General features: G+C 42.6%; 1 protein-coding gene across 3 annotated transcripts in view; it reads left to right on the top strand.

Annotated features, from left to right (window-relative positions):
* The window catches only part of LOC120945574, a 144,905-nt gene that overhangs the window by 38,372 nt on the left and 80,987 nt on the right, over positions 1 to 25,546 (top strand). For all 3 annotated transcript variants that reach the window (XM_040359843.1, XM_040359842.1, XM_040359841.1), the window contains exons 10-15: positions 3,449 to 3,703; positions 4,306 to 4,566; positions 13,460 to 13,720; positions 13,795 to 14,055; positions 16,730 to 16,990; positions 24,016 to 24,276. In XM_040359843.1, the coding sequence (XP_040215777.1) occupies positions 3,449 to 3,703; positions 4,306 to 4,566; positions 13,460 to 13,720; positions 13,795 to 14,055; positions 16,730 to 16,990; positions 24,016 to 24,276 (1,560 nt within the window). The remainder of the gene's footprint in view (positions 1 to 3,448; positions 3,704 to 4,305; positions 4,567 to 13,459; positions 13,721 to 13,794; positions 14,056 to 16,729; positions 16,991 to 24,015; positions 24,277 to 25,546) is intronic.

Here is a 25,546-nt window from a genome sequence, read left to right as displayed (position 1 = left end):
AGCGGCCCCTGTATCTGCCGGCCCGAGGAAAAACTCTGGCATTGTTGGGTTTTTTCAGGGACGTTTGTGCCTTATCTAGGCTGTTGAACATACCGACAAATTTATTAATGTCCTTTATTAAGGACTCGCCAAAAAGCATGCCCCCTGCTGAGGGGCCTGGCTCTGACTCCGCTAGATGGGCTAGCTGTGGGTCGAGGCGCATGAGTATGGAGCGCCTGCGTTCAACTGAACAGGCGGTGTTGGCATTGCCCGTAAGGCAAATGGCTCTTTGGGCCCAACCGCGCAGTTGTGTTAGGTCAACCCCTTGGCCTGTTGTCGCGGATTGTTCCGCTAAGTTCAGGATTTTGGTCAAAGGCCCGAACAGGTCCAGGATGCGGTCTTGGATACTAGTAAAGGACCGGTCTATCCCTTTCTTAGGCATTTTACCTGTTTTCAGCAGGTATTTCATTAAAATGGGGTCTACCGTAGGCGTGGCAACCGCTTTCATGGGTATATGCGGACGGGGGCACTCCGATCTAAGCTTATTGCGATTGGACTTATCTAAAGTTTTGCGTGCCCAGAGTTCTACATATTGGGACACGTGGGGCAGAGGGGACCAGTCCCCAGAGCGAGGATGGGAGATAGTGTCCGGGTTAAATAGGGGTTCCCCCATGGCGTCTAAGACGTCTTTGCCCTGTTCGTCAGGGTTGGCATCCGGGAGGATTGCCGAAGCCCCCGCATCTTCTTCCTCATAGTAATCAGATCCTGAGACATCTGATTTATCCGACTCTGCGGATGAATCGTCGTCCGACTCTAAAACGTATGAGTCTGGTTTGGCTCTCTTAGCTAAACCGTGCCTTTTTGTTGACTCTCTGAGGCTCAGAGGTTGAAAGGGATCTGTAGGATGCGTGGGGTGGCAGTCCGTGGAAGGATCTGCTCGCCGCATATTATTAGCTTCCCCTGCCGGGGAGTCATAAACCGTCACCACATTCTTCCTTTTATAAGAAGATTTTCCTTTCTTTGTGGTCGGTTCTGTGCCGAGGGGTACGGGCACAGAGGAATGAGTGGATTGGGGTGGTCCGGAAGCGGCAGTTATTGCCAGTGCTGCTTGAACCGATTGATTAATGATGTCCTGTAATTGGGTTGAACTAAGGAGATGAGTTGGTTCTAGAACCAGGTCCTGTTCTAATGGGGAGGGGGAACCTTCCTCAGTCATGTTAGAGAGGGACAGCTGCGGTTGTGTAAAAAATATATATAAATATAGAGCGATGGCTCTGTAGTATTTAGGGGTTCTAATAGGAAGTTTGAGAACTGTGGGCACAGGGGTGGGAATAAAATTCCCAGGACAAAATAATGGCAGCGATTTGCGGACTAGAACTATACCAGGCTCTCCCTCCGGTCACCAGCGCCGACTGGCATGCGACGGGAGGAGAGCCTGTGATCGATTGCGCTCTGGGGGCGAAGTCTCGCGAGACTACGGCTCCCAGGCGTCCATTGGTCGAAAAGATCGAGGGGGACCCGCCTCCCGAGTCCAGCACAGAAGTGATAGGACGGCGGGGGCGGCTCTGTGGAGATAGAGTGAGGCGGTGGATCCGCCTCCTTGGCGACGCACGCTCGTTTTACAGGGGGGAGAGGAAAGTGAACATGCCCAAGATGGCGCGCCGCATGGGAGAAGCAGGTAGAGAGAGAGAGGGTGCGTATGGCCGCTGGTGACCGCTGACGATCGCGGTCCCAGCGGAACAGGAGTAGTATAGTACAGTACAGAAAGGAGTTAGACAGGTGAGAGAAAGAACGGTAAAAGAGGTTACAAACGGAATTATGTGGTGAATGAAGCCTTGGGTGGCAGGCAAGGTTATCTGTAAACCGTACTATGAAAGATATATATATATAATGACAAATAACATATTCTCAATATCAATATCAATATATCAAATCATTTGGTGATACTTAACTTGCTCCGCCGTGAGCAGAAAGAAAGAGGAAGATCTTAGATGAGAGCAGTCCATTTATAGAGACTAGTATGGGAGTGGTTTAGGCCATGGGACTGCTGGGAGGTGTGGTTCTACCAGTTTTTTCTTTTTTACATACGTTAGATGTTTTTACACTTCTGCTGTGAGCATTAATAAAGAAGGATTAATGCATAAGATATGAGCCTCCTGTCTGAGGTATAATTGAAACTATAAATGAATACATCAGATTATATAGATACACTTTCTATTCTTATATTTTCCCAATTTATGTAACACTATTGCACTGCCAGTCCACCATGGACTCTCAGCAGCAACCCAGGAGTATTTTTTATAAAGTTTACGTAAACTGAACTTTTTTTTTTTAACTGTGCAGGGGTTAGAACCACGTTTTTAAGCTTTTATTGCCATTGGTGTCCTTGCTGGAGGGATTCACCTTCTCTATCTGCCCGAGGGATTATTGTCAATAGACAAAAGGTGATGGGGAATCCAACATTTTACAGTTGGGGATAACTATTGAAGAATGGTGATTCCTCTCACTTCCTGGTGTGTCTTCAGGACACAAATTGAGTGTAAATCTCCACAATAGGACAAACATAGAAAAATGTACTGTCAGAGGCTTTAACCCTTCTGTAAACTCTCCATAGCAAAAAAATGACTATAAATACACTTACAGGGCCAGATTCACAACCAGCGGGCGCAACGTAAGTTTTCCGATTTAAGTTACACCACCGCAAATTGCCCAAGTTAATGCCCGATCCACAAAGCACTTACCTGGAAATTTGCGGCGGTGTATCCTAAATCAGTCCGGCGCAAGGCTGGCCAATTCAAATGGGGCGAGTCCCATTTAAATTAGGCGCGCTTGCGCGCCAGACGTACTGCGCATGCTCCCGAAGCCATTTTCCCGACGTGCTTTGCGCGAAGTTACGTTGCGCCAAGGTTTTGTGAATCGTGACGGGTAAAAAAGAGTTGCGGTGGGAAAAATAAAAATTTGTAAAAAAATTTGACAGCGACGCGGGAAAGACGGGTATACTTTTACATGGTGTACTAACTTTACACTTTGTAAAAAGTACCCTATCTTTGCGACGGCAAACTAACACTTACGGCGACTTCACGAAGGGAAGTGCTAATTTGCATACCCGACGCTGGTTTACGACGAGAAATGCCCCCAGCGGCAGCCGCGGTACTACATCCTAAGATCCGACAGTGTAAAACTATTACACCTGCCGGATCTTAGGGATATCTATGCGTAACTGATTCTGTGAATCAGCCGCATAGATAGAAACAGGGATACGACGGCGTATCAGCAGATACGCCGTCGTTACCCTTTTGTGAATCTGGCCCTTAATTTCTTGTAAGGCATTTGTGATTCTAAATACATCTACATTATAAAGCAAAATAACACGTAATTATATTTCACACTATTCAGATGACATTTGACACTATTCAGTATATTACAGCTGATAATTATTAAATAATACATTTTGTACCTTATTTTTCAGTCCCGTGTTCTCCAGAGAATCTGGAAGTCCATGTTACTTCTGATTCAGTAGTCCTCTCTTGGGGAGAAGCTCCTGGTGCTATTAACTACACTGCAGAGATAATTGGAGTTGATGGAGAGACCTACACATGCAATTCAACAAATACTTCATGTGTAATGGCCACTCTGATGTGTGGCTACCAGTACTCTGTGTTACTGACAGCCAATGGAGAAGAATTAAGTAGTAAAGTCAGTCATACACATCAATTCAAAACAGGTAAGCAACAGACAACATTAATTTCAATTTGGAAATTAGTCAGAAGGTGCATCCCAGAAGCATGAGATCAAGTATAAATTGTGTACAGAATAAAGAACAACGTGCAGACTGCAATAACTTATACCAGGCACTCACAAGTCACTTTACTGAAGCCAAATTAGTACAAAGTGTATTTTATTTGGTTTATTGGATGCATTCACTAGTGAGTAACCATATCTGCCTTCATTTTTTAAAGTAAACATTTTTAATCATCTTTACTGCCCAACAAAGCTCATATTCAAACTCTGTTATCCAAACCTTCTAAAGTGGAAGCGGATTGGCTGTTGTGGGTCAGTAACCACACTTTTATTGCAAACACTTTGATGACAGGGGAGCCATAGTTCATAGTGCGCTGAAAAGGGCAATTTTTTTCTCATGCATATGCATTTTCTGCTGTGTTAGCATGCTAACAGTATTATTATTTTTTTTTTTAAATGTACTTTATTTATTATAGACCAGCACACATACATTATTTTCATGCATTGGGAAAGTTATTTTTATCCAGATCAAGAATTGTGTCCAAGAAATGTTAGATTGTTGACATTTTTGTATTTGTTCTACAGCTCCATGTACACCCCAAAATATACTCATATATGTGGATTGTGTGGCCAATTCTGCAACAGTTTCATGGAATTCTAGTCTGGGAGCTGAGAATTACACCTCTAAAGCTGTTGGGACAAATGGAGAATATCATATTTGTAATTCCACGGCTACGTCATGTGGCTTTACTAACTTAACATGTGGCATATCTTATGAAGTAACTGTCAAAGCAATAAATGAAGCAAGTAGCAGTAATCTGAGTCTTCCTGTAAGCTTCATAACAGGTAAGTCTATTTCTCTGTTTAAAAAAATTGGGCAAATCGAATCAAAGTCGGCACACCCTGCACAGATGCAGCAATGCCAAAGTGCTCAACCTCAGCCACCGACACTTCTCCCTCCTACAGATGGATACCTCTTGTAGCAAGCCGAATGCTAAGGAGGCACCAGTACGTGCGCACTCCTAGGCTGGGCTGTGTGCATAGACACACACAGCGGCAGTAAGCCACGCCCCCACTCCTGCGCCCTCCATACAGGCATTTGACTGACAGCAGCTGGAGCCTATGGCTCTGTTCCCCTTAGTTTCTCCTGTAAAAGGGAGTGGTGCTAGAGATAGTGCTGACATAAAGCCAGGTAAGAGTTTAGGGACACAGAGTTGGACAGATAGTGGAGAGTTTTTTACCATAGGGCCAGTTCACATATGCTGTGGTAACTGGTGTTTTTTCCACATCAGAAGAACGCCAGTCACCACTAGGACACACAGAAAACAACTTTTTTCCTATGTGTCCTATTCACACTGCAACGCAGCCCGGAGGTGCGATGCAGTTATCTGCAATAAAATCCAGACATGCTACATTTTATCACAATGTTTTCCGGGCTGGATCACATGTCACTGTACAGCGGCGCAGCAAACCCTGCTGCTGTACTGTGATATGAATGAAGTGTCATTTTTGTCTCTATAGACTGTGTACACAGTGCTTAGGTCTCCCTCATATTAGTTCCCCTGCTGGTCAGATGTTTTTAGCCTATAGTGTCAAGCTATTATTTATTTTGGTGAATGTTCTTTAACTTCTATAGCTGAATATTCTTAAGGCTATTTTTTCTTGGGTTCGAGCGTTAGGGACTGATTCATTTGCTCAGTGAAAGGTAACAAATAAAAAATGACATTATACATATATTACAAACATTAGAGGTAATAACCGTTACTCTTGTGAAAATGATGAGACATTTGCTAAGCAGATTTTTTGTAAATAGAACCCATAGTTTCCCAAAATCTGGTTTGATTCCCAAATAGTCTTATGCCGCGTACAGACGGTCGTTTTTTGCGATGAAAAAAAACGACGTTTTGAAAAACGTCATTTCAAATGACCGTGTGTGGGGAAAACGTCGATTTATGTCTTGAGAAAAACGACCAAAAAAAAATTCGAACATGCTCGAATTTTTTGTGTCGTTTTTCAAAACGTCGTTTTCTGTGTCAATTAAAATGATAGTGTGTGGGCAAAACGACGTTGAAAACGACGTTTTAAACCCGCGCCTGCTCAGAAGCAATTTCTGAGACGGGAGCGCTTGTTGTGGTAAATCTACTGTCCAGAATGGCTTCAGCACATTCGTTCGTTTTAATAGTAATGAAGAAAAGACTGCGCAGCATTTGACACAATGCATTTAAATGCTACACTAAAACCCTAGTTTGTTGTGGCTCATCTTGTTACATAGTTCTGACAACCTTTTTTGTTTTTGAATTATTTTTGTTAATTTTTTTTTTTTTTTGGTTTATGCACATCTCCATGTCCCTTTTTTATTTTGGGTTGTTTAATGTATTTGAGCAAATGAATACCATGTTTAATGTTTGTTATTTTGGAGTGTGTGAAGTCACCACAACAACATAATATCTTATTATGCAAATTACCCACAAGGAGGTTGTTGTCCCTTGTTAATTTTTTTTTTTTTATTTTTTTGGTGAAATGTGTTTGCCTCCTCACTAATGATCTCTATATATGTTTCAAAAAAACACATGTGAACTTTTTTCAGAAACAAACAAATACATTTATTCATGTATAAAATAAATAAAATAAACTTAAACACATCTGTCAAACCAAAACATATAAACAAAAAAAAAAAAAAGCCCGGAATAAAGTAAAGAAGACCCTGCTTGGATTTTGCAAGGCAAGGGTCCAGCAAGCAAATAATCCAGGCTGGCAATGCCAATGTTTTGGGATTAGGGGCACCATCTCCTCACTTCTTCCTCTTTGGTTGAGGCTTCCCTGCAGGCTTCCCTGCAGCCTTCCCTGCAGCCTTCCCTGCAGCCTTCCCTGCAGCCTTCCCTGCAGCCTTCCCTGCAGCCTTCCCTGCAGTCTGCCTCCTCGGGGGCTGGGTTTCATGAGCCAAGTTTGTGGCAGGAACCAGAGCAGGCTCAGGAAGAGGAGGAGAAGGATCAGGAGCAGGAGAAGGAGCAGGAGTAGGAGAAGGAGCAGGAGTAGGAGAAGGAGCAGGAGAAGGATCAGGAGCAGGAGAATGAGCAGGAAGAGCAGAAAGCACAGGAGTGGGAATCAGCCCAAGATCTATATTCTCATGTAGGTTGCCCAGTGAGGCCATGCTTATGGCCTTGAATATGATATATTCGCAGCGCACACGCTGGGCCCGCTCTAGATTTTGTAGCTTGGCTGCGATGAGCGCTGCGAATCCCTCTTCCTCAGATGGTTGTTCTCTGATGGCCGCAGCTGCTTGACGGAGAATGGCCTGGGTCTCCTCCTCCATTTGCATCAGTCTCCTTGTTCTTTTTCCTGGAGCGCGAAAAGGAGGGATCTGGGAGATGCAATCCCGCCTGCGTGACTCCTGTATCCCACTGGGGCCTGCCACCTCCTGGCTCCGAGTGGCCTCTGCCTCACCCTGTCTCCTTGTTGGGCCTGCCACCTCCTGGCTCCGAGTGGCCTCTGCCTCACCCTGGCTCCCTGTGGGGCCTGCCTCCTCCTGGCTTTGCTCTGTGTGTGTCTACAAAAAAAAGGATATTATTTAATTTTTTGGCTTCATTAATCACACACATTTTACAAATCATGACATATGCGAAGTGAATGCGGAAATAGATTTAAATGAGGCCCGCCATCCCTAATTATGTTGCCCCTTACCCAGCTTCAGATATTTGCCCCCTGGAGTTGTGTGGGGGGGGGGGGGTTGATGCTGACTGAACCTGCTAAGTAGGGTGCGTTTCTCAAAGCTAGGAATGTCTGTTTAGTTAAAAAAAAGTAGAAAAAATGTTAATGAACACAAAGTTTGTTAGATATCTGTGACCCCTTCCAGGTGTCTAGCGTTTACCCCCCTAATGGCGTAACATAAAATTACCCACAATCATTATGACCTCTGCATTTATGTATCTTGTCCCCATTCTGTTTTGGCCGTATTGGCTATTGCTATTTTACCAATGTTTTGACAACTCAGCTAAATTTTACACCACTTCTAACCTACATTTCTAATCATTATTATACTTTGCATTTCATTAATTAGTATTAAAATGCAATACCTGGCTCGATGGGTCACAATCTGTGTCCTCCATGAAGTCTAGATCTTCATCAGATGTAGCCTGCTCTTGGCTGCCGGGAAGACTGGACTGATTCCTTGGGGGAAGGGTAGACACGGATGCCCGTGTTTCGAGCTGGTCATCAATGAACTGCATCTGACCATAGTACCACAGGTTGGGTTTGTAGATGCTGTCAGCTGCAGCTCCAGATCTCATAGAGGCCAGGACTTGTGACCGTTGGGTCCTGTAGGTGCCCCTAATCGAATTAATTTTGTTTTTGACCGTGTCAGTAGTTGCGTGTGGGAGCCTTGGGCTAACAAATGCAAGCAGGGTCTCCAGTGCTTGCTTCCTGGCATCTTTGTTTTTGTTGATTTTGCTTTTTGTTTGCCAGAGCACAGGAAGTTCTTTCCAGCGTTGTATAAACTCCGTGAAAAATTCTGGCTCCTTGAAGGGGTCCATAATTTCTGTATGTAAAAATTAAATAAAAAACAAAGTGTCAGTAAAGCCACTACTACTACAACAAGCTTTTACCCCAGGGATCTGCAATTAGTGGACCTACAGCTGTTGCAAAACTACAAGTCCCATCATGCCTCTGTCTCTGGGTGTCATGCTTGTGGCTGTCAGAGTTTCACTATGCATCATGGGACTTGTAGTTCCGCACCAGCTGGAGGTCCGAGAATTGCATTTCCCTGTTTTACACCATATCATCTAGCCCACAAACTGATCCACTCTTCAGTAATAGAAATGTCAAAAATAGAGTTACGTACCGTCGTATTTCACGATCGTTTACTTCCGCCTTTTTCTTCAGACTGTATACGTCGCTTTCAATGACGTCGGATCCCTTTAAACACTGCGCACGTGTGACGCAACGCACGATACCCCGCCCCTGACGTTCCGTCTCGTCCTTTACACGCCCCTTTCTCGTTCTTTTTTTGTGGGTGTGATTTATGGTGTTGGAAGACAAGCAGCAAAAAATGTCAGGCTCAAGACATGAGGTAGGCCAGGCCCAGGCAACAGGAAGATCCAGGCGGAGGTACAAGGCCAAAAACATGGCATTCCAGGAGATGGTAGAGATGGTCACCATCTTCACTAATGAAGATTATGATGGGAAGCACGGGCCTTACCTGCACCCCAATAAGGTTAAGGCGGACATTACTGATAAAGTAATCAGAAGGCTCCGGCTGAAATTTGGTGAACGCAGGTCAAGAGAACAAATAAGAAAGAGGTGGTCAGACCTGAAAAAAAGAGAGCCAGAGCAACTTCGGGCAATAAAAAGATTGATTCGAGCAAAAAGTAAGTGAATTTTATGTTCCCTAATTTTAGGTGTTTGTTCTTTGTGCCATGTGCTTTTCCATTCAGGTTGAAATGTATTTGTGTGGGCACTAAAAATTGTCGTATGTGTTGTCGTTCATTCGTTAATTTAACTAATATAAAACGACGAGATTCCCGATAATTTGCAACATGCCTATTTCACATGGACAAATTGTAGTGCAATCACTGTATCAGCCACAAATAAAAACGTATTTGTCTGATTTATGTTATAACGAACGACGACTCATACGACCATTTCCTGTGTTCCCAAATATTCCAGTTACAATAAATTTATTGGGTTTAATGTGACATCAATTTGTAAACATTTATGTACATGTTTACCTAATTAGATCTTAATAATTTCGATATAAAATATGCACAAAAAGGACAGTGTACTCAGCAGAGGATTTATACACATAGGGATTTATTTGTTTGAAAATTGTGAGCTAAAGTTTCATCTAAAATTTTTCCATTGTGTTTTCCCTTTCTTCAATCTCGTAGGGCGAAAGGAAGCATCAAGGCAGGACGCAAGTTCACAAGCCACACCCCCGAGGGATCTTGATGAATGTGAACCTGCCACCACATCTGGTAAAGTATCATATTCAAAAGATACCCAGGTAATGTAGATGTAGGAGAAACATATTTGTAATACATGGTTTGCTTGCACATTTCAGGAGCAACTCGTGCTGGCTCCTCAATTGACAGGGACACTGCCCAGCTCCTCATTGCCGAAATTTGGTCCTGCCGGGAAAAAAATGAAGAACTACAGATAGCAGCCCGGAAAATAATCAAAAATGCTAAAAGTGTTGAGGTCCAGTTGAAAAATTTACTGGATGTTTTGGGTAGGGTGTGAAAAAAACCAAAAAAAAAAAAAAAAAAAATTATTTCATCTCATTCTTGAATTACAAAAAAATACAAAAAAATAAAAAAAAAGATTTTATATATGTTGATTGATCAAAAAAATACAAAAAAATGAAAAAAAAGATTTTATATATGTTGATTGATCAAAAAAAAAAAAAAAATGAAAAAAAAGATTTTATATATGTTGATTGATCAAAAAAAAAAAAAAAAAAAAAAAAAAAAGATTTTATATATGTTGATTGATCAAAAAAATACAAAAAAAAAAAAAAAAAAAATTTTATATATGTTGATTGATCAAAAAAAAAAAAAAAAAGGAAAAAAAAGATTTTATATATGTTGATTGATCAAAAAAATACAAAAAAATGAAAAAAAAAGATTTTCTATGTTTACTGATCAAAAAAATAAAAAAAAAAATAAATAAATAATATGTGATTTTACTTGTTCGACCAACCAAAAAACACATGTGAGACTGAAAATTTGGTTTCACAAAATATGTAAAATAAAAATTATGCAGATCAATATATTTGTGGCTTGTTATTTTAGATCAATGATGACATTAAACCTAAAAAAAAGTGAAATTTAGGCTGGGAACATAGAACGAGGAAGGATATTTAGTCCATCCAAAACACATGCAACTATGATAACCTAGGAGACAAAGAAAATACACAAACATTCAAAACAATAAGAACAAAAAATACAATGTTTCTTGCATAAAATATTTATTATGTTCATTCACCAAAGATCAGGCATTGGAATGGCCCCCCTACCCATAAAATAGTCAACATATGCCTGGCGCACTGCACGTGCGTTTCGGGGGGCCAAGCCTGGATGGCCTGCCTCATGGGCCGCCTCTGGGACATCAACTCCCTCATCAGGCAATAATGTCAAATAATTTGAAGAATGTCTTCGTAGAAAGTTATGTAATATACAACAACATAAAATAATATTGTTCCACTTATATTCTGCCATGTTTATGGCGGTTAAAAACAAGCGAAATCGACTGACCATAATGCCAAACGCATTTTCCACCACTCTTCGGGCTCTGGCCAGCCTATAATTAAAGACCCTCCTCTCATGGGTGAGGGCACGTTGGGGAAATGGCCTCATGAGGTGGGGACCCAAGGCAAATGCCTCATCACCAATAAAAACAAAGGGCAGCCCCTCTTCATTATCCTCCGCACGTGGCAATGCAAGGTCCTCCGCCTGAAGCCGTTGGGCAAACTCGGTCTCGGCAAAGACCCCGCCGTCTGACATCCGCCCATTTTTCCCCACATCAACATAGAGAAAGTCATAATTGGCAGACACCACCGCCATCAGTACGACACTGTGGAACCCTTTGTAGTTGAAATAATGGGATCCAGAATGGGGTGGTGGCACGATGCGGACGTGCTTGCCATCAATAGCTCCTCCACAGTTTGGAAAATTCCATCGCTGAGAGAAGTCCGCTGCCACAGTCTGCCATTCCTGTGGTGTTGTGGGGAACTGTAAATAAAGCAGAATTTTTTTTTTAAGATAGTACATTACTAACAGAATATCAGCAAAGATTATTGGATCCTAAAAATAAAAAATATTAGTTCAGGTATTATTGTAAAAACAACAATATTAAGGGATCACTAAGCAGATTAATCACACCCTCTCATGGTAAGAAAAATTAACATAAAAGTGTGATGGGGGCCCCCCCCCCAAGATCAGTTTGTGACCTCCAAAAAATGATGGTTTAACATCAAATTAATACAAATAGACAGTTACAAAAATAACATTGGGGGGGGGGGGGGGTTGGTCGTGCACTACAATGGAGAAAAAAAATCAAGGGGGATATAGGGACTAAGCTAGGTGGGTTTGCCACTAACAAAATAACCCAAAATGGACATGTGGGCTAGATAAAAAATGCATGTAGGACCCAAAAAAAAAAAAAATATACATGCATGGAGACAAAGGTAACATTACCAGCATATTATTAAAAAAAGGTTAATTAGGGACTGTTTAAAAAACAAAAGAAGAAACATAGTCTATGCATTTAAAGGACAGAACTTACCTTAATATAGTCCTCCTGCAAAACCTGGATTATGGCAGAACACGTCTCCGGGATTATGACGCCCAGAGACTGGGGGGAGATGCCCGTCGAGAACTTCAAGTCCTGCAGACTTCTCCCTGTTGCAAGGTATCGCAACGTAGCAACTAGCCGCTGCTCAGCAGTTATGGCTTCCCGCATATTGGTGTCCTGCCTGGTGATATATGGCGACACCGAAGCCAAAAGCTGCTGGAATACGGGGTCAGACATCCGAAGAAAATTCCTGAAATCATCAGGGTTATTTTCTTGGATCTCCCGCAGCAGAGGCATATGAGAGAACTGGTCCCTGCAAAGAAACCAGTTCTTGGCCCACAAAGTCCTTCTCCTCCTCCTCAAGGACCGGAGCCGGGATGCAGCACACATCATAACAACATGCACAGCACGATCTCGGCGACGAGAACGTACCCGCAACATGGCTAGAAAACGGTCGTCAAATCAGATCGGACTAAAAATTCTGCCCTGAAGTACAGAAAGGCCTCTGAAGAACGACCTGCAAAACAGCAACGTGCACACAAGAACGCACTTGCAAAACAAATACGTCCTAAATACAAGCACTGTATCACAGATCCGACTACAAATACACAAACTGTACGACAGAAAACGAAATTTTAAGCACAACCACTGAAAAGCACGAATCGTCTCTCACCAAACTTTTACTAACACGCAGCAACACGATATCAGCAAAAGAGGGCGTCTTCCGCATGCAAATTACCCTTTATAGTCCCGTCGTACGTGATGGACGTCAGCGCGCATTGCTAGAGATTTTGCAAAAAACGATGGTCTGTATGCTACATCGTTTTTGAAAATGAAGTTTCAAAAACGTCGTTTTTTTCATCACATCAAACGTCGTTTTTTTTTCATCGCAAAAAACGACCGTCTGTACGCGGCATTAGCCGTTCAAAAATTGATTAAGGTTGCTGCCTAGAGATTGTCTTGCAAATAAAGCCACCATGGCAAAAACCTTTGCTCCATGCTTTAAGACTCCTACATATCTCAGACAGCTGTACATACAGTATATTATTGTTAAATACAAGTAAATTACACATACACAATTTTAAAAAAAATGCCAGAGAAACAAAACACTGCACTACCTTTTCCTGAGCACCATAGTTCTTTGAAAATGTAAAATATATTTTACAATTGAAAGCAGCACTCAAAAAACACAAAAAACCCTACACATTAAACTCTCAATACTGATCAATACTCTATCATATAGAGAAACTTGAATTTTCACTGCCTAGTTAAATGTAAACTAATGCATAGCCTTTTTATAATGTAAGATGTGTGTGCTTTGTTCCATTGTGGTGGATAAGTATTCAGTATTAGAAATCGGACACTAGAGATAAAGTCTATCTGCTATTATATGTGGTGCTATAGGCCATTGAATAGTCTTGTTACTGTAAATTGTGATGTTTTGCCTTTACAGCCCCCTGTATTCCGGTACTGAAACCATTGCAGATCAACTGCTATGACAACTCGGTTTTATTGTCCTGGGAAAAAACATTAGGTGCAGTCAATTTTACCGCCAGTATTACCAGTCCAGCAGTAGATACTCTCTCTTGTACTACTGAGGATACAGGCTGCACTATTAGTGATCTGAAGTGTGGACGGCTCTACAGTGTGACAGTTACAGCCATCAATAGTCAATGCTTAAGTCCCATATCTGCTCCATCTATGCTTACTACCGGTAAGTTGTTTCTATGCTGTGCTATTACTGCTCTGATAAATACATTTTATGTCTAATATGGTTTATCATTATAGTTCCCTGTCAGCCCCAGAATGTGATGGCAAAAATGAACTGTTATAATTCTTCAACACTTTTGAGCTGGAATGAAGCACCGGGAGCTCTGAGATACATGTCCATTCTAACAGGATTTGGTGAGGAGCCGCTTGTGTGTAATAGTACTGAGCCAGCCTGTGAAATCCCTGGATTGCATTGTGGACAAAGCTACAATATGACAGTGACAGCTTTCAATAATGACTGTCGGAGTATACCAAGCTCTGAAACTGAACTTTACACAGGTAACTAGATCTAAATTGTACTCATGTCAGATAGATTTAATGGGAACCTAGATAAATATAAGGCTATCTACCTCATTAATTCTGCAGTTTTGCATCCCTTGGTGTGAAATGGAGATTACTAAAATGGTTAAAATTCCTTAGAAACAGTTCAGATTAATGACAAAGGTGGTGTTTGTAGTGCCTTGAGGCTCATTTGAGCGATGATATTCCTTCATTCAGGCTCCAACTTTTGTGACCAACCATAGCAAAGAATCAGTCCATGTAAAGAATGATATGGAAGGAGCATAGTGGGCTGAGTTCTCCAACAATGCCACAACTACCATAATTCCCAACTCTGTTACTATACACCACGGTGCTATATGTTTGATATGCAGTGATATATGTTCATGATTTTGATTCATGATATATACTGTATATTCAATTATATATGCTTAGCGCCACCTTTTATATATTTTTTCCAACTTTTTTGTGACTTGTTTACCTTCAAGGGGCAGCTTCATTTGAATATTCCTCCTTCATTGGGTGCCAATTGTAGTGTAGCACTTACCCCCGAAGGAGCTGCTGGTAATTGATTGGGCCTGTACTCTGCTCTCCTACACCCAAATAACTTGTCTCAGTCCGCTTGACACAGCTGTGTAACAGTGTTGATGTAAAACTTTCACTACAAGGAACAATACCATCGTAACAATGTGTATATAGTGTACCTTTACCGTTCTCTGGGCATCCGCTGTTCCACCTGTGAGAGTAATGAACAAGCCTCGCACCAATTATGATCAACCAGAATGTAAGTTTACTAAGACTGGTATAAAAACAGTAGTTATAATAACTGTATCAACATACAAATTTACTAAAATAGTGCAATGAGTGTACACAAATTATTAACACGTAAAGATCCCTTGAACCTCTACTGCGGCACGTCTCCAAGTGGGACTAGTGCTCAGAGTGACAATGCCTTGACACTGGCTACCTTCCCACTTCCAGTACAACCGCATCAAAACATACTAATGCAAGGATATCAACACAGCACAATACAATTTCTCAAAAGCTTTCCCTGAGGTATATGGCAGCCTTTTGTCTTTCTGTATCCAAAGCACAAACCCTCCCAGTGAGAAGTGTAGACTCTGGTCTTCTTTCTTCTGCTAACTATTATTCTGCAGCGTTTGTAATCCAATGGTTTAACATGTACTGGAGTAGCATAAACTGAAAAGTGATAATTCCTGCTATATAACACACTTGTAGATGCCTCCGGTGTAGGTATACCTCAACCGTCAGTCAGCCCTTAATGAACCATAATGTCACAGTACTGAAAAAAAATCGCTGATCACTGCCATTACTAGTAAAAAAAAAATATTAATAAAAATGCCCCAAAAAAAAACCCTATTTTGTAAACGCTATAACTTTTGCGCAAACCAATCAATAGACGCTTATTGCGATTTTTTTATACGAAAAATATGTAAAAAATACGTATCGGCCTAAACTGAGAAAAAAAACGTTTTTTTTATATATTTTTGGGGATATTTATTATAGCAAAAAGTTAAAAATATTCTTTTTTTTCAAAATTGACGCTCTATTTTTGTTTATAGCGCAAAAACTAAAAACCACAGAGGTGATCAAATACCACTAAAATAAAGCTCTATTTGTGGGGGAAAAAAGGACGCCAATTTTGTTTGGGAGCCATGTCGCACGACCGCGCAATTGTCAGTTAAAGCGACGCAGTGCCGAATCGCAAAAAGTGCTCTGGTCTTTGACCAGTAATATGGTCCGAGGGGTTAAGTGGTTAAAGCTTGGGATATTTTTTTATAACCTAACCATGCTTTAAATTTCTCCACAACTTTATCTCTGACCTGTCTGGTGTGTTCCGTGGCCTTCATGACACTGTTTGTTCACTAAGATACACTTGCAAACCTATGAAGGCTTCACAGAACAGCAGCTGCATTTATACTGAGATTCAATTACACACAGGTGGACTCTATTTACTAATTAGGTGACTTCTGAAGGCAATTAGTTCCACTAGATTTTAGTTAGGGTTATCAGAGTAAGACCCGGTTCACACTGGGGCGACTCGTCAGGCGACACAGCCGCCTGACAAGTCGAGTCCCATTGTAGTCAATAGAACCGTTCTAATAGGAGCGACGCAAGTCGCTCCGACTTAGAAAAAGGTTCTTGTACTACTTCGGGGGCGACTCGGGCGATTTGCATTAACTTCTATACAGAAGTCATTTTGCAAGTCGCCTTAGAAGTCGTCTTCAGGTCGCCTGGCCGAGTCGCCCCCGAAGTCGTGCCGCCCCAGTGTGAACCGACTCTAAAGGGGGCTTAATACAAATGCACGTCATACTTTTCACATATGTATTGGAAAACCATTTATAATTTTTCTTCCACTTCACAAATAATGTGCCACTTTGTGTTGGTCTATCACATAAAATCCCAATAAAATACATTTACATTTTTTGTTGTAACATGACAAAATGTGGGGATTTACACCCCCACACTTTATCCAAGGCTTTAGATTTACTTTAAACAAGCAGCCAGTACCTTTTTAGATGTGCATTGACATTAATGCAGTATTGGCGTGTAAGAAGAATGTTACAGTGCATTATATTTTAAATTGGCTGTTAGTGTTGTCACTTGTAAAACTTCAAGTACAATAAATCTAACAACAGACTTTTTATTACAGTGCCCTGTGTACCCACTGAGCTACAAGCACAGGTCAAATGTGAGTCTAACTTTGCAACTGTGTCCTGGACCTCATCTATGGGAGCTGACAACTACACTGCAAAAATAATTGGAGATAATGGAGAGGAGCATGGCTGTAGTACAGTCAATTTGTCCTGCAGTTTTACACAGCTCTCTTGTGGCTTAGTGTATGAAGCTACGGTTGTTGCAGTGGGAAAGATGTGTAGCAGCGACATTAGTCCTGTCACTACCTTCCACACAGGTATGTAATGCATTTACATACAGTACATGTAATGACAGTTGGATATTAAAGTGATACACGTGTTTATTGTTTACATTCTGTTAACTGAAAAGGCTTTATTTTATTTATTCATTGATATTCTAGTAACGCATACTTTAATATGTAATATATCTAAGATAAAAATGACATTTATTTGATTATAAATATATTATCACTTTTAGAGAAGGGCTATTATTATATAAACATATTATACAGTAGAGGTAGGGCTGTCCTATGCCTTATAAAGCCACATTTGTACTCTCTCTTCCTTATAGCTTATACAGTCGTATGCAAAAGTTTAGGAACCCCTGACAATTTCCAAGATTATCATTTATAAATATTTGGGTGTTTGGATCAGCAATTTCATTTTGAAGGTCACAGTAGGATTTCAGTAGTGAAATGAGGTTTATTGGATTAACAGAAAATGCGCAATATGCATCAAAACAAAATTAGACAGGTGCATAAATTTGGGCACCCCAACAGAAAAATCGCATCAATATTTAGTAGAGCTGAAATAACAGCCTCTAGACCAGGGGTCTTCCAACTACGGCCCTCCATTTGTTCAGGAACTACAATTACCATCATGCCTAGTCATGTCTGTGAATGTCAGTGTGTTACAATGCCTCATAGGATGTGTAGTTCTACAACAGCTGGAGGGCCGTAGTTTGAGGATCCCTGCTCTAGACGCTTCCTATAGCCTGTAATGAGTGTCTGGATTCTGGATGAATGTATTTTGGACCATTCCTCCTTCCAAAACATCTCCAGTTCAGTTAGGTCTAAAATATTTATGTTTTCTTCTCAAATGCATCTGGAAACCTTATAAAAAATATGTAGTTGAAAATACACACACACACATATATATATATATATATATATATATATATATATATATATATATATATATATATATATATATATATATATAGATAGCATTAGCCCCGGAGGAGCTGCTGGTCCGGCACACTACCTCATGGCTCCTCCGAATTCCTAGGGGCGAATGATGCGTATTGCAAATAGTAGAAGTAAAGGAATGTCCACGACAGGTGCTCTTTGCTGTACCCAGCCGGGTAAAAACAGTAAACTTGTGGTGAGGAAAGTAGAGGTGAGGAAGAAGGGAGAACAGCAGATTCAGGCGTGATGATAGGGAAACAGTCCTGCTCCCAAGCGCAACACCTCTCTACGCCACCCCCGCCGGAGTGGGTCTAGTGCACCCGGACAGGCCTCTCTCACCGACCCGGCAGCCGGAGCATCACTCGGACAATTGTAGGATGAAGTCTCCCCCACAGACCCTCCTTGGTGAACTTGAACTTGAGGAAAAAGTCTCTGCCACAGACCCTCCTCGGTGAGCCTCAGAAAGATACCTCTGCCACAGGCCCTCTCTGGATTAAATTATTGGAGTAATCCCAACTTAGATGAGTTACGCCTGGATCTCCCTCAACTTGTCGCCCAGGCACCGACCGACAGGTGACCATACCCCCAGCGTCTGGCCACCTCGATCCCCGGCGGCCCGCCCAGGCCCCCCTGGACCGCCAGCCCCTCAACAGCTCTCCCTAGACCGACTCCCCACCGAACAGCAGCACAGCCTGGGATCCTCAAAGGTGGGAACCCAGTCACCCACTGGGTCCCCGCCACTGCCCAGATGCCCCGGGCCAGCATGGCTCCGGATCCAGGAACACCACGCGGCACGCACGCCCCAGCCAGGCAGGCCACAACGCCGGGGCGCCGCGACGTGGCCACCCCAAAGGTTGGCACCACACTGGACGAAGAAGACCCAGAACTAATGGCGTCTGCCCCACAAATACCCTTCCCCAGCATGCACAGCAAGGCAAAAACCCTCCCGATTGGCCGCTGGGAAAAAGCACCCAAACCTCGACTCCACCGCCGCCACCCACAGCACCGGGGCTGGAAAAACACCCCAGTACAGCAGAATAAGCCCACATCACAGCCAAGCAGAGACAGAGACCCTGTTCTGCACCCAACAATCTGGAGCAGAGTCTAACTACACTCTGGTCTACCCTTAAATCCAACCGGTACCATAAAGTACACAGGCGCTACATATATATATATATATACACAGGGCTCAAAATTTCAAGTCTTAAACCACTAGCCAGGCCTCAAGGGTTACTCGCCACCAGTTGCCCCACCCAACCACTACCCTGCTCCACGCCTAATTCTGCCGCTAATCACGCCCTCATAAATTATCTTGTGAAATGACACTTAAATGTTTTATGCAGAATTAAGTTACAAAAATAAACATTAACAACTTTATCAGTTCCCTTCGGCACAGCCTCACCGTGCCCACCATTGCAGCCTCACCGTGCCCCCCCATTTCAGCCTCTCCATGCCCCCCCATTGCAGCCTCTCCGTGCCACCCCATTGCAGCCTCACCGTGCACCCCATTGCGGACTCACTGTGCCAAATTCTTGATTTGTCCCATAGTTTTGTTTCACAGCTTACCCCTGGTGTCTTTTCTGCTTTTACCAAGCTAGTATCCCTTGATCTGTCTTCCAGCAAAATTAGTAACATTAGCAAAGGAGCATTTGCAGGTCTAACAGAACTGGTGAGCCTAAATATTTCTGGAAATCTCCTTGGAGATGTTACAATCAAAAGTTTTGAAAGCCTGTGGGCTTCCCCTCTTAAAACCTTGGATCTTAGTGTAAATAAACTCATTGCTGACTCACTGTGCCCCCATTACAGCCAGATCATAAGAGGAGGAAGAGGAAAGCCACGGGATCACAGAGCGATATATCACGCTGTTACAACTTACATTGAAATTTCCTCCGCTCTGGTCACACAGCCCCACCTCCTCCTGAACCCGCGCCTGTAAAAGACAACACATCCCAACATTAGACCCACATTCTGTCTATCACAGGCACGGGGTCAGGAGGAGGCGGGGCTGTGTGACCGAGCAGAGTGGAGGAAATTTCATGTAAGTTGTAACAGCGGCAGGGCAGTCTTTAATATTGATTGGACCCTGGGCAAACATTTTTTTTGCCCCCCCCCCCCAATGCAATTTTGCTCTCCACCTGCTTTGAAACATACAGTAAATAGCAGCTAACCTCCAAATCAGTTGTGTGCAGCAGTTCAGGCAGCAATTGTAATTGGTAATTTCTGCTTGCTGATTGGTTTTGGTTGTTAGAGGTTACTGCACATCCTTAGCGCTCACCCATTGGTTGCTGGGGCTAGAGGTGGTATGAGCAGTGGTGGTGGTGAGGGGTGGAATGGTATCAGTGGCAGGCGGGAGATTGGAGGGTGTGATCAGTGAAAGTGCTGGGGGGTTGATGGGATCAGTGACAGTGCTGGGTGGGATCAAAGGCAGTGCTGGGAGGGGGGGGTGGTGGGATGAGTGAAGACAGTGTTGGTAGGGATTGGATGAGTGGTAGTGCGTGGGGTGATGTGATCGGTAGCAGTGGTTTTGTCTTTCAGAGGGAGAGAGAGGGAGCGAGAGGGGGATGAGAGAGGGAGGGAGGGGGTGAGAGAGAGGGAGAGAGGGGATTGGGGATGATAGAGAGGGGATTGGGGATGAGAGAGAGGTGATTGGGGATGAGAGAGAGGGGATTGGGGATGAGAGAGAGGGGATTGGGGATGAGAGAAAGAGAGAGAGAGGGGATTGGGGATGAGAGAGGGGATTGGGGATGAGAGAGAGGGGATTGGGGATGAGAGAAAGAGAGAGAGAGGGGATTGGGGATGTGAGAGGGGATTGTAGATGAGAGAGAGGGGATTGGGGATGAGAGAGAGGGGATTGGGGATGAGAGAGAGGGGATTGGGGATGAGAGAGAGGGGATGAGAGAGAGGGGCCCTGGCTGCAGTCCCTTCTGTGCACCCCCTGTCACAGTCTGTGTATTGATGTGTATGCTGCATGGTACCTCCTTAGGACGTTAACGCTTGCCAGCAGCAGGCAAGACCCTTCTCCTTCTGGGTGATGGGGATGTGGGTGCTCTGCTCCTTCCAGCAGATACTTCTTAGACCGTCCTGGGTAGCAGTCCCTTGGGGGTCCCCGATCCACCTATCCCTGGGCCGCTGTCAGAGCTTGGATCGGAGGGGAGAGCAGGGTAGCAGTCCCTGGCTGCATGCACCTTCTGCTGGTCCTCCAGGGCCCCTGATCTGCCTGTCCTCTGGGCCACTGTTGGAGCTTGGAGAGGAGGCTGGGGGAATACAGCCTCTGGGTGGCGCAGCCGCATCTGGGTTGCGGCTGTCATTTCTTACCTCTCTGGTGGTCAGAGAGCTCTTTCCCCTCTCAGGCTCTCACTTTTATTGCTCCCGCCGCTACCAGTCCAGGACTCCCAGGCTATACCGCTCTGCAATCGCACGGCCCTCCTCCTCCTCCATGCTCTCTGCCATCGGGGCAATCACTGGGAGAACAGCTCCCGATCAACCCCGACCGCCGGCAGTGCTAGCCCCCCCCCACTCCCAGGCAGCCCAGCTCCTCGCCAGACCTCATTTTCCACTCGCAGAATGCGAGTAGGCGAGTGGAAAATTTGAGGTCTGTATATATACTGTGTGTATATATATATATATATATATATATATATATATATACACACTGAACACAATTATAAACGCAACACTTTTATGTTTGCCCCTATTTATCATGAGCTGAATTCAAAGATCTATGACTTTTTCTATGTACACAAAAGGCCTATTTCATTAAAATATTGTTCACAAATCTGTCTAAATCTGTGTTAGTGAGCACTTCTCCTTTGCTGAGATAATCCATCCACCTTACAGGTATGGCATATCATGATGCTGATTAGACAGCATGTTTATTGCACAGATGTGATTCTGCCCACGATTCCAAATTGCAGCAGAACACACAATGTGCATTTGGGTGCCATTATTCTTTAATTGCACTCCAAACCTGGTGCGATTGTCGCATGCCAGTATTACAGGGCAGTTGCGGCAAAACACAGTGAAAAATCGCAAGTGAATGCAGTAGGACATGATTGTCTTATGCTGATACTCCAACTTCCCAGAAACCTTTGATAGAGAATATTTTAGGAGGTTAATATAAAGACAAACTAAGGTAGTAATTAGGCCTTTTTTTATAACAAATATTAAGCTTAATTATGCTTTATTTAAAGATGTCTATAGTTGTGTTTATACTGTAGTCTATGTTCTGTTTTAAGCACCGCCTTACACATTGGCATACCTCCATTAGACCTCGGTCTGTGCAGCTAGTATGATCACTTGTTAAATCAGCGCTTCTCCACAGACAGCTTAGCTAGGAGAGAAGATAGTCATTGCTCCAATAAGGTATGTGGATGAATCCGTATCCTCTCAGAGAAACCCAGGTGCCGGAAATGCACGATGCAATTGTAGAAAGAAATGTTTGGACAGCCGCACTCTGGAAAAACCTTCTCGGTTGCCTTTTATTGGTAAAAGTATTCAAACACCACACATCACAGCAAAGACAGGGGCATACAGCCGACGTTTCGCTGACGTTTCGCACTACAATCAGTGCTTACTCAGTCCCGCCCACCCCAACATCGCAGCTGAGTTGTGATGACTCATGATGTCGGGGGTGGGCGGGAACAAATGCCATAAACACCAGCCATAAACACCAGCCAATGACGTTGGGAATCCAGAGCGCCTGACAGGTCGTCATTTTGTAGAATTTGTACCGCCAACCGCAGGAAAGTTAGCGCCTATCAGGATGTGCGTCGTTTGCTGCTCCAAGAGGGATGAAAATGGGAAAAAAGTCTGAAAAGAAACGAGGTACTATTGCCCAGATTGCAATGTCGGACTTTGTCTCGTTCCATGTTTCAAACTGTTTCACACTATGGATGTGTATTGAATTTCTTTCTTTGACTAATTTCTTTATTTTTCATTGCTTTGTTGAATAAAATTATATTATTGATTAGATTATAATTCATGTGTTTGTGTTTAAAATGTATCACATCTGGAATGTCTACTAGAGTCTTTTTTTGGTCAGGTTTAAGTAAGTAATTACTAAGAATTGCAGGCCTATAATACATATCACCAAATTTCCATGAAAAAAATTGTACCGCTTTTGGTACGTAATTCCAGACATAATCATACCGCCAGGGAGGTTAAGATACTGTGCAGGTGGGAGAGATTGGGATTACTCCATAACATAAAGATGTATGTGGTGAGAAGCAAAAATATTCAAACCTTTACCTAAAGAGCTGCTAGATGCTTAAATGCTTGAAATACTGTATATAGGATATTTTACCCGTATTTGCCAGTGTATAAGGCGACCGGGCGTTTAAGACGACCCCCTAATTTTACAGTTTTTTAAGATTCTTTGCCTGTACTCACCGTATAAGACGACCCCCCTTTGGAGGCTCCGACACTTCATATATGTTCCTTCTGGAGCCATATTCTTCTTTATTCCTACTGGAGCTGGAGCCATATTCTTCTTCCTTCTTGCTGGAGCTGGAGCCAATCACGGCGAGCGATGTATTCTATTTATGAATACAAAGCCTGCTTGGATTGGCAGAGGCTGTAACATCATCAGCCTACGCCTCTCTGACTCTCAAAGCCAATCCGAGCAGGCTACGGTATGAAGCCTGCTCGGATTGGCAGAGGTTGTTACTCCAATCCGAGCAGGTTCTGTATTAATTTGAATACATCACTCACCGGGATTGGCTAAGCGGTATATACTGTATGTAGCCGAAGCTACATACAGTATTACCGCACATCCAGCAGGCATCCGAGCAGCTGACCTGGGCGTATAAGACGACCCTTGCTTTTTGGCCAGTTTTTTTTTAAGTGTAAAATGTAGTCTTATATGCCAGCAAATACAGAACCTTTATTTTACTTACCTTTATGTTATGCAGCTATTTTACTGGTTTATCTGATGCAACTATCTACTTGCATGATAATAACCAATACAATCAACTCAACTGCCACTCATAAGAGGGGAAACATATCTGTATTGTCACTTTTTACCTTAAAAGATGTTAAAAAAAAATCTGTAACATTTCATGTTCTGACCCAAAATAAATATACTGCATGATGGATTTAACTATTGATATTTTTTTCAGTGCCCTGTGTTGCAACAGACTTAGAATCACAGTATCAGTGTGGTTCAGAAGATGCCATGATTTCCTGGGGGGCAGTATCTGGAGGAATAAGATATACAGCTATTGCCACCACACAAGATGGAGAGAGTAGTAACTGCAGTACAACAGACACCACATGTACAGTGGGTTCCTTGCAATGTGGACAAATCTATACTGTAAATGTGGAATCCTTTGGTGTGATCTGCAACAGCAGAGCTGTCTCACCAAAAGTGATTCAGACAGGTAAGTTTATCTTCTAGCATTTGTGTAATATAGCTAAAGCTACTCTCAGATTTATTCAGTATAGCCGTGTTAGTAGTTATAAAGTAATGTAACAGTGTGCTACGTAAGCCGTAAGCTGGTCCTTGTAAAAGTTAACAAAAACTTATATCAAGGTATTACTTGTGTTTTTGACCTGATAAATAATCCATACCTAATACATTGGGGGTAGATTACTAATGTCTTTAATTGCCTATATTAAAAACAATGGAGCTCAGAATTCTTTTTGTCCAAGGTGATATATTTTATTTTATTTTATATAAACTGAAATCAGATATACCAATCAAATAAATTGCTCAAAATGGGAAATCTGATTCCCTTCTCATCCTTTCCATACTCCCCTTCCCCATTAACCCACCATGCTGCACATAGAGATACGTTCCAGAACATGGGCACAAAATGATTTTATTAACAAAACATTTATATTTAATCTGAATCACCCACCTACCTGACATTGAAGTTAAGGTTTCTTCTATACTTATGATGCAACCAGTAAATTGTAGACACTACGATAAGGGCAATTTGTCCTTTTACATGCAAACCCTTTTTTCTGTAAAAAAACTAAATGTGAGCAATGTGCTCTGCTAAAAGTTTAAATGCCTATACTAGACAATCAGTTTTTAGCTTACCAGGGCCGTGGAGATGCTTACAAACATTTTTGATGTTACAGTGAATATTTTCCAATGGTCATATGCACACGACTGCCCGTATCCTGGTTTACCCACCATTCACTCTTACTGCAGTAATAAGGTGGTGATAAGGACATGTTTCAAGGCCTATCCCTTGCCCAATACAATTTAATATCTAATATTTATTAAATTAGATTAAATGTACAATGACTATTTGATAGAAATAGTGTATGCATCGACTGTGCTCCAAACTGTGAATAACTGCAGCTTGCTGGTCTGATCCCTGAAATGTTACTCTTGACCTCAGAACAGGTGTTACCTATTTCTGATCCCTGAACTCTGTATGTTACTTAATGATTAAGTAACACACATAATTCAGGGGTCAGGATTAGGTAATGACAAAGTTCAGGAATCAGGATTAGGAAAAGTTCAGGGGTCTGGATTAAGTCTTAATCCCGACCCTTGAACTCTGTGTGTTACTTAGCACTAACTCCTGAGCTCTGTGCGTTACTTAATCCTGACCCCGTAATTTCGTGTGTTACTTAATTCTGACCCCTTAACTCTGTGTGTTACGTAACCCTGACCACTGAAATTTGTGTGTTACT

This window comes from Rana temporaria, chromosome 7 (genome assembly GCF_905171775.1).
Source record: "Rana temporaria chromosome 7, aRanTem1.1, whole genome shotgun sequence".
NCBI classification, from domain to species: Eukaryota; Metazoa; Chordata; class Amphibia; order Anura; family Ranidae; genus Rana; species Rana temporaria.
This window is presented reverse-complemented; position numbering and strand designations above follow the sequence as displayed.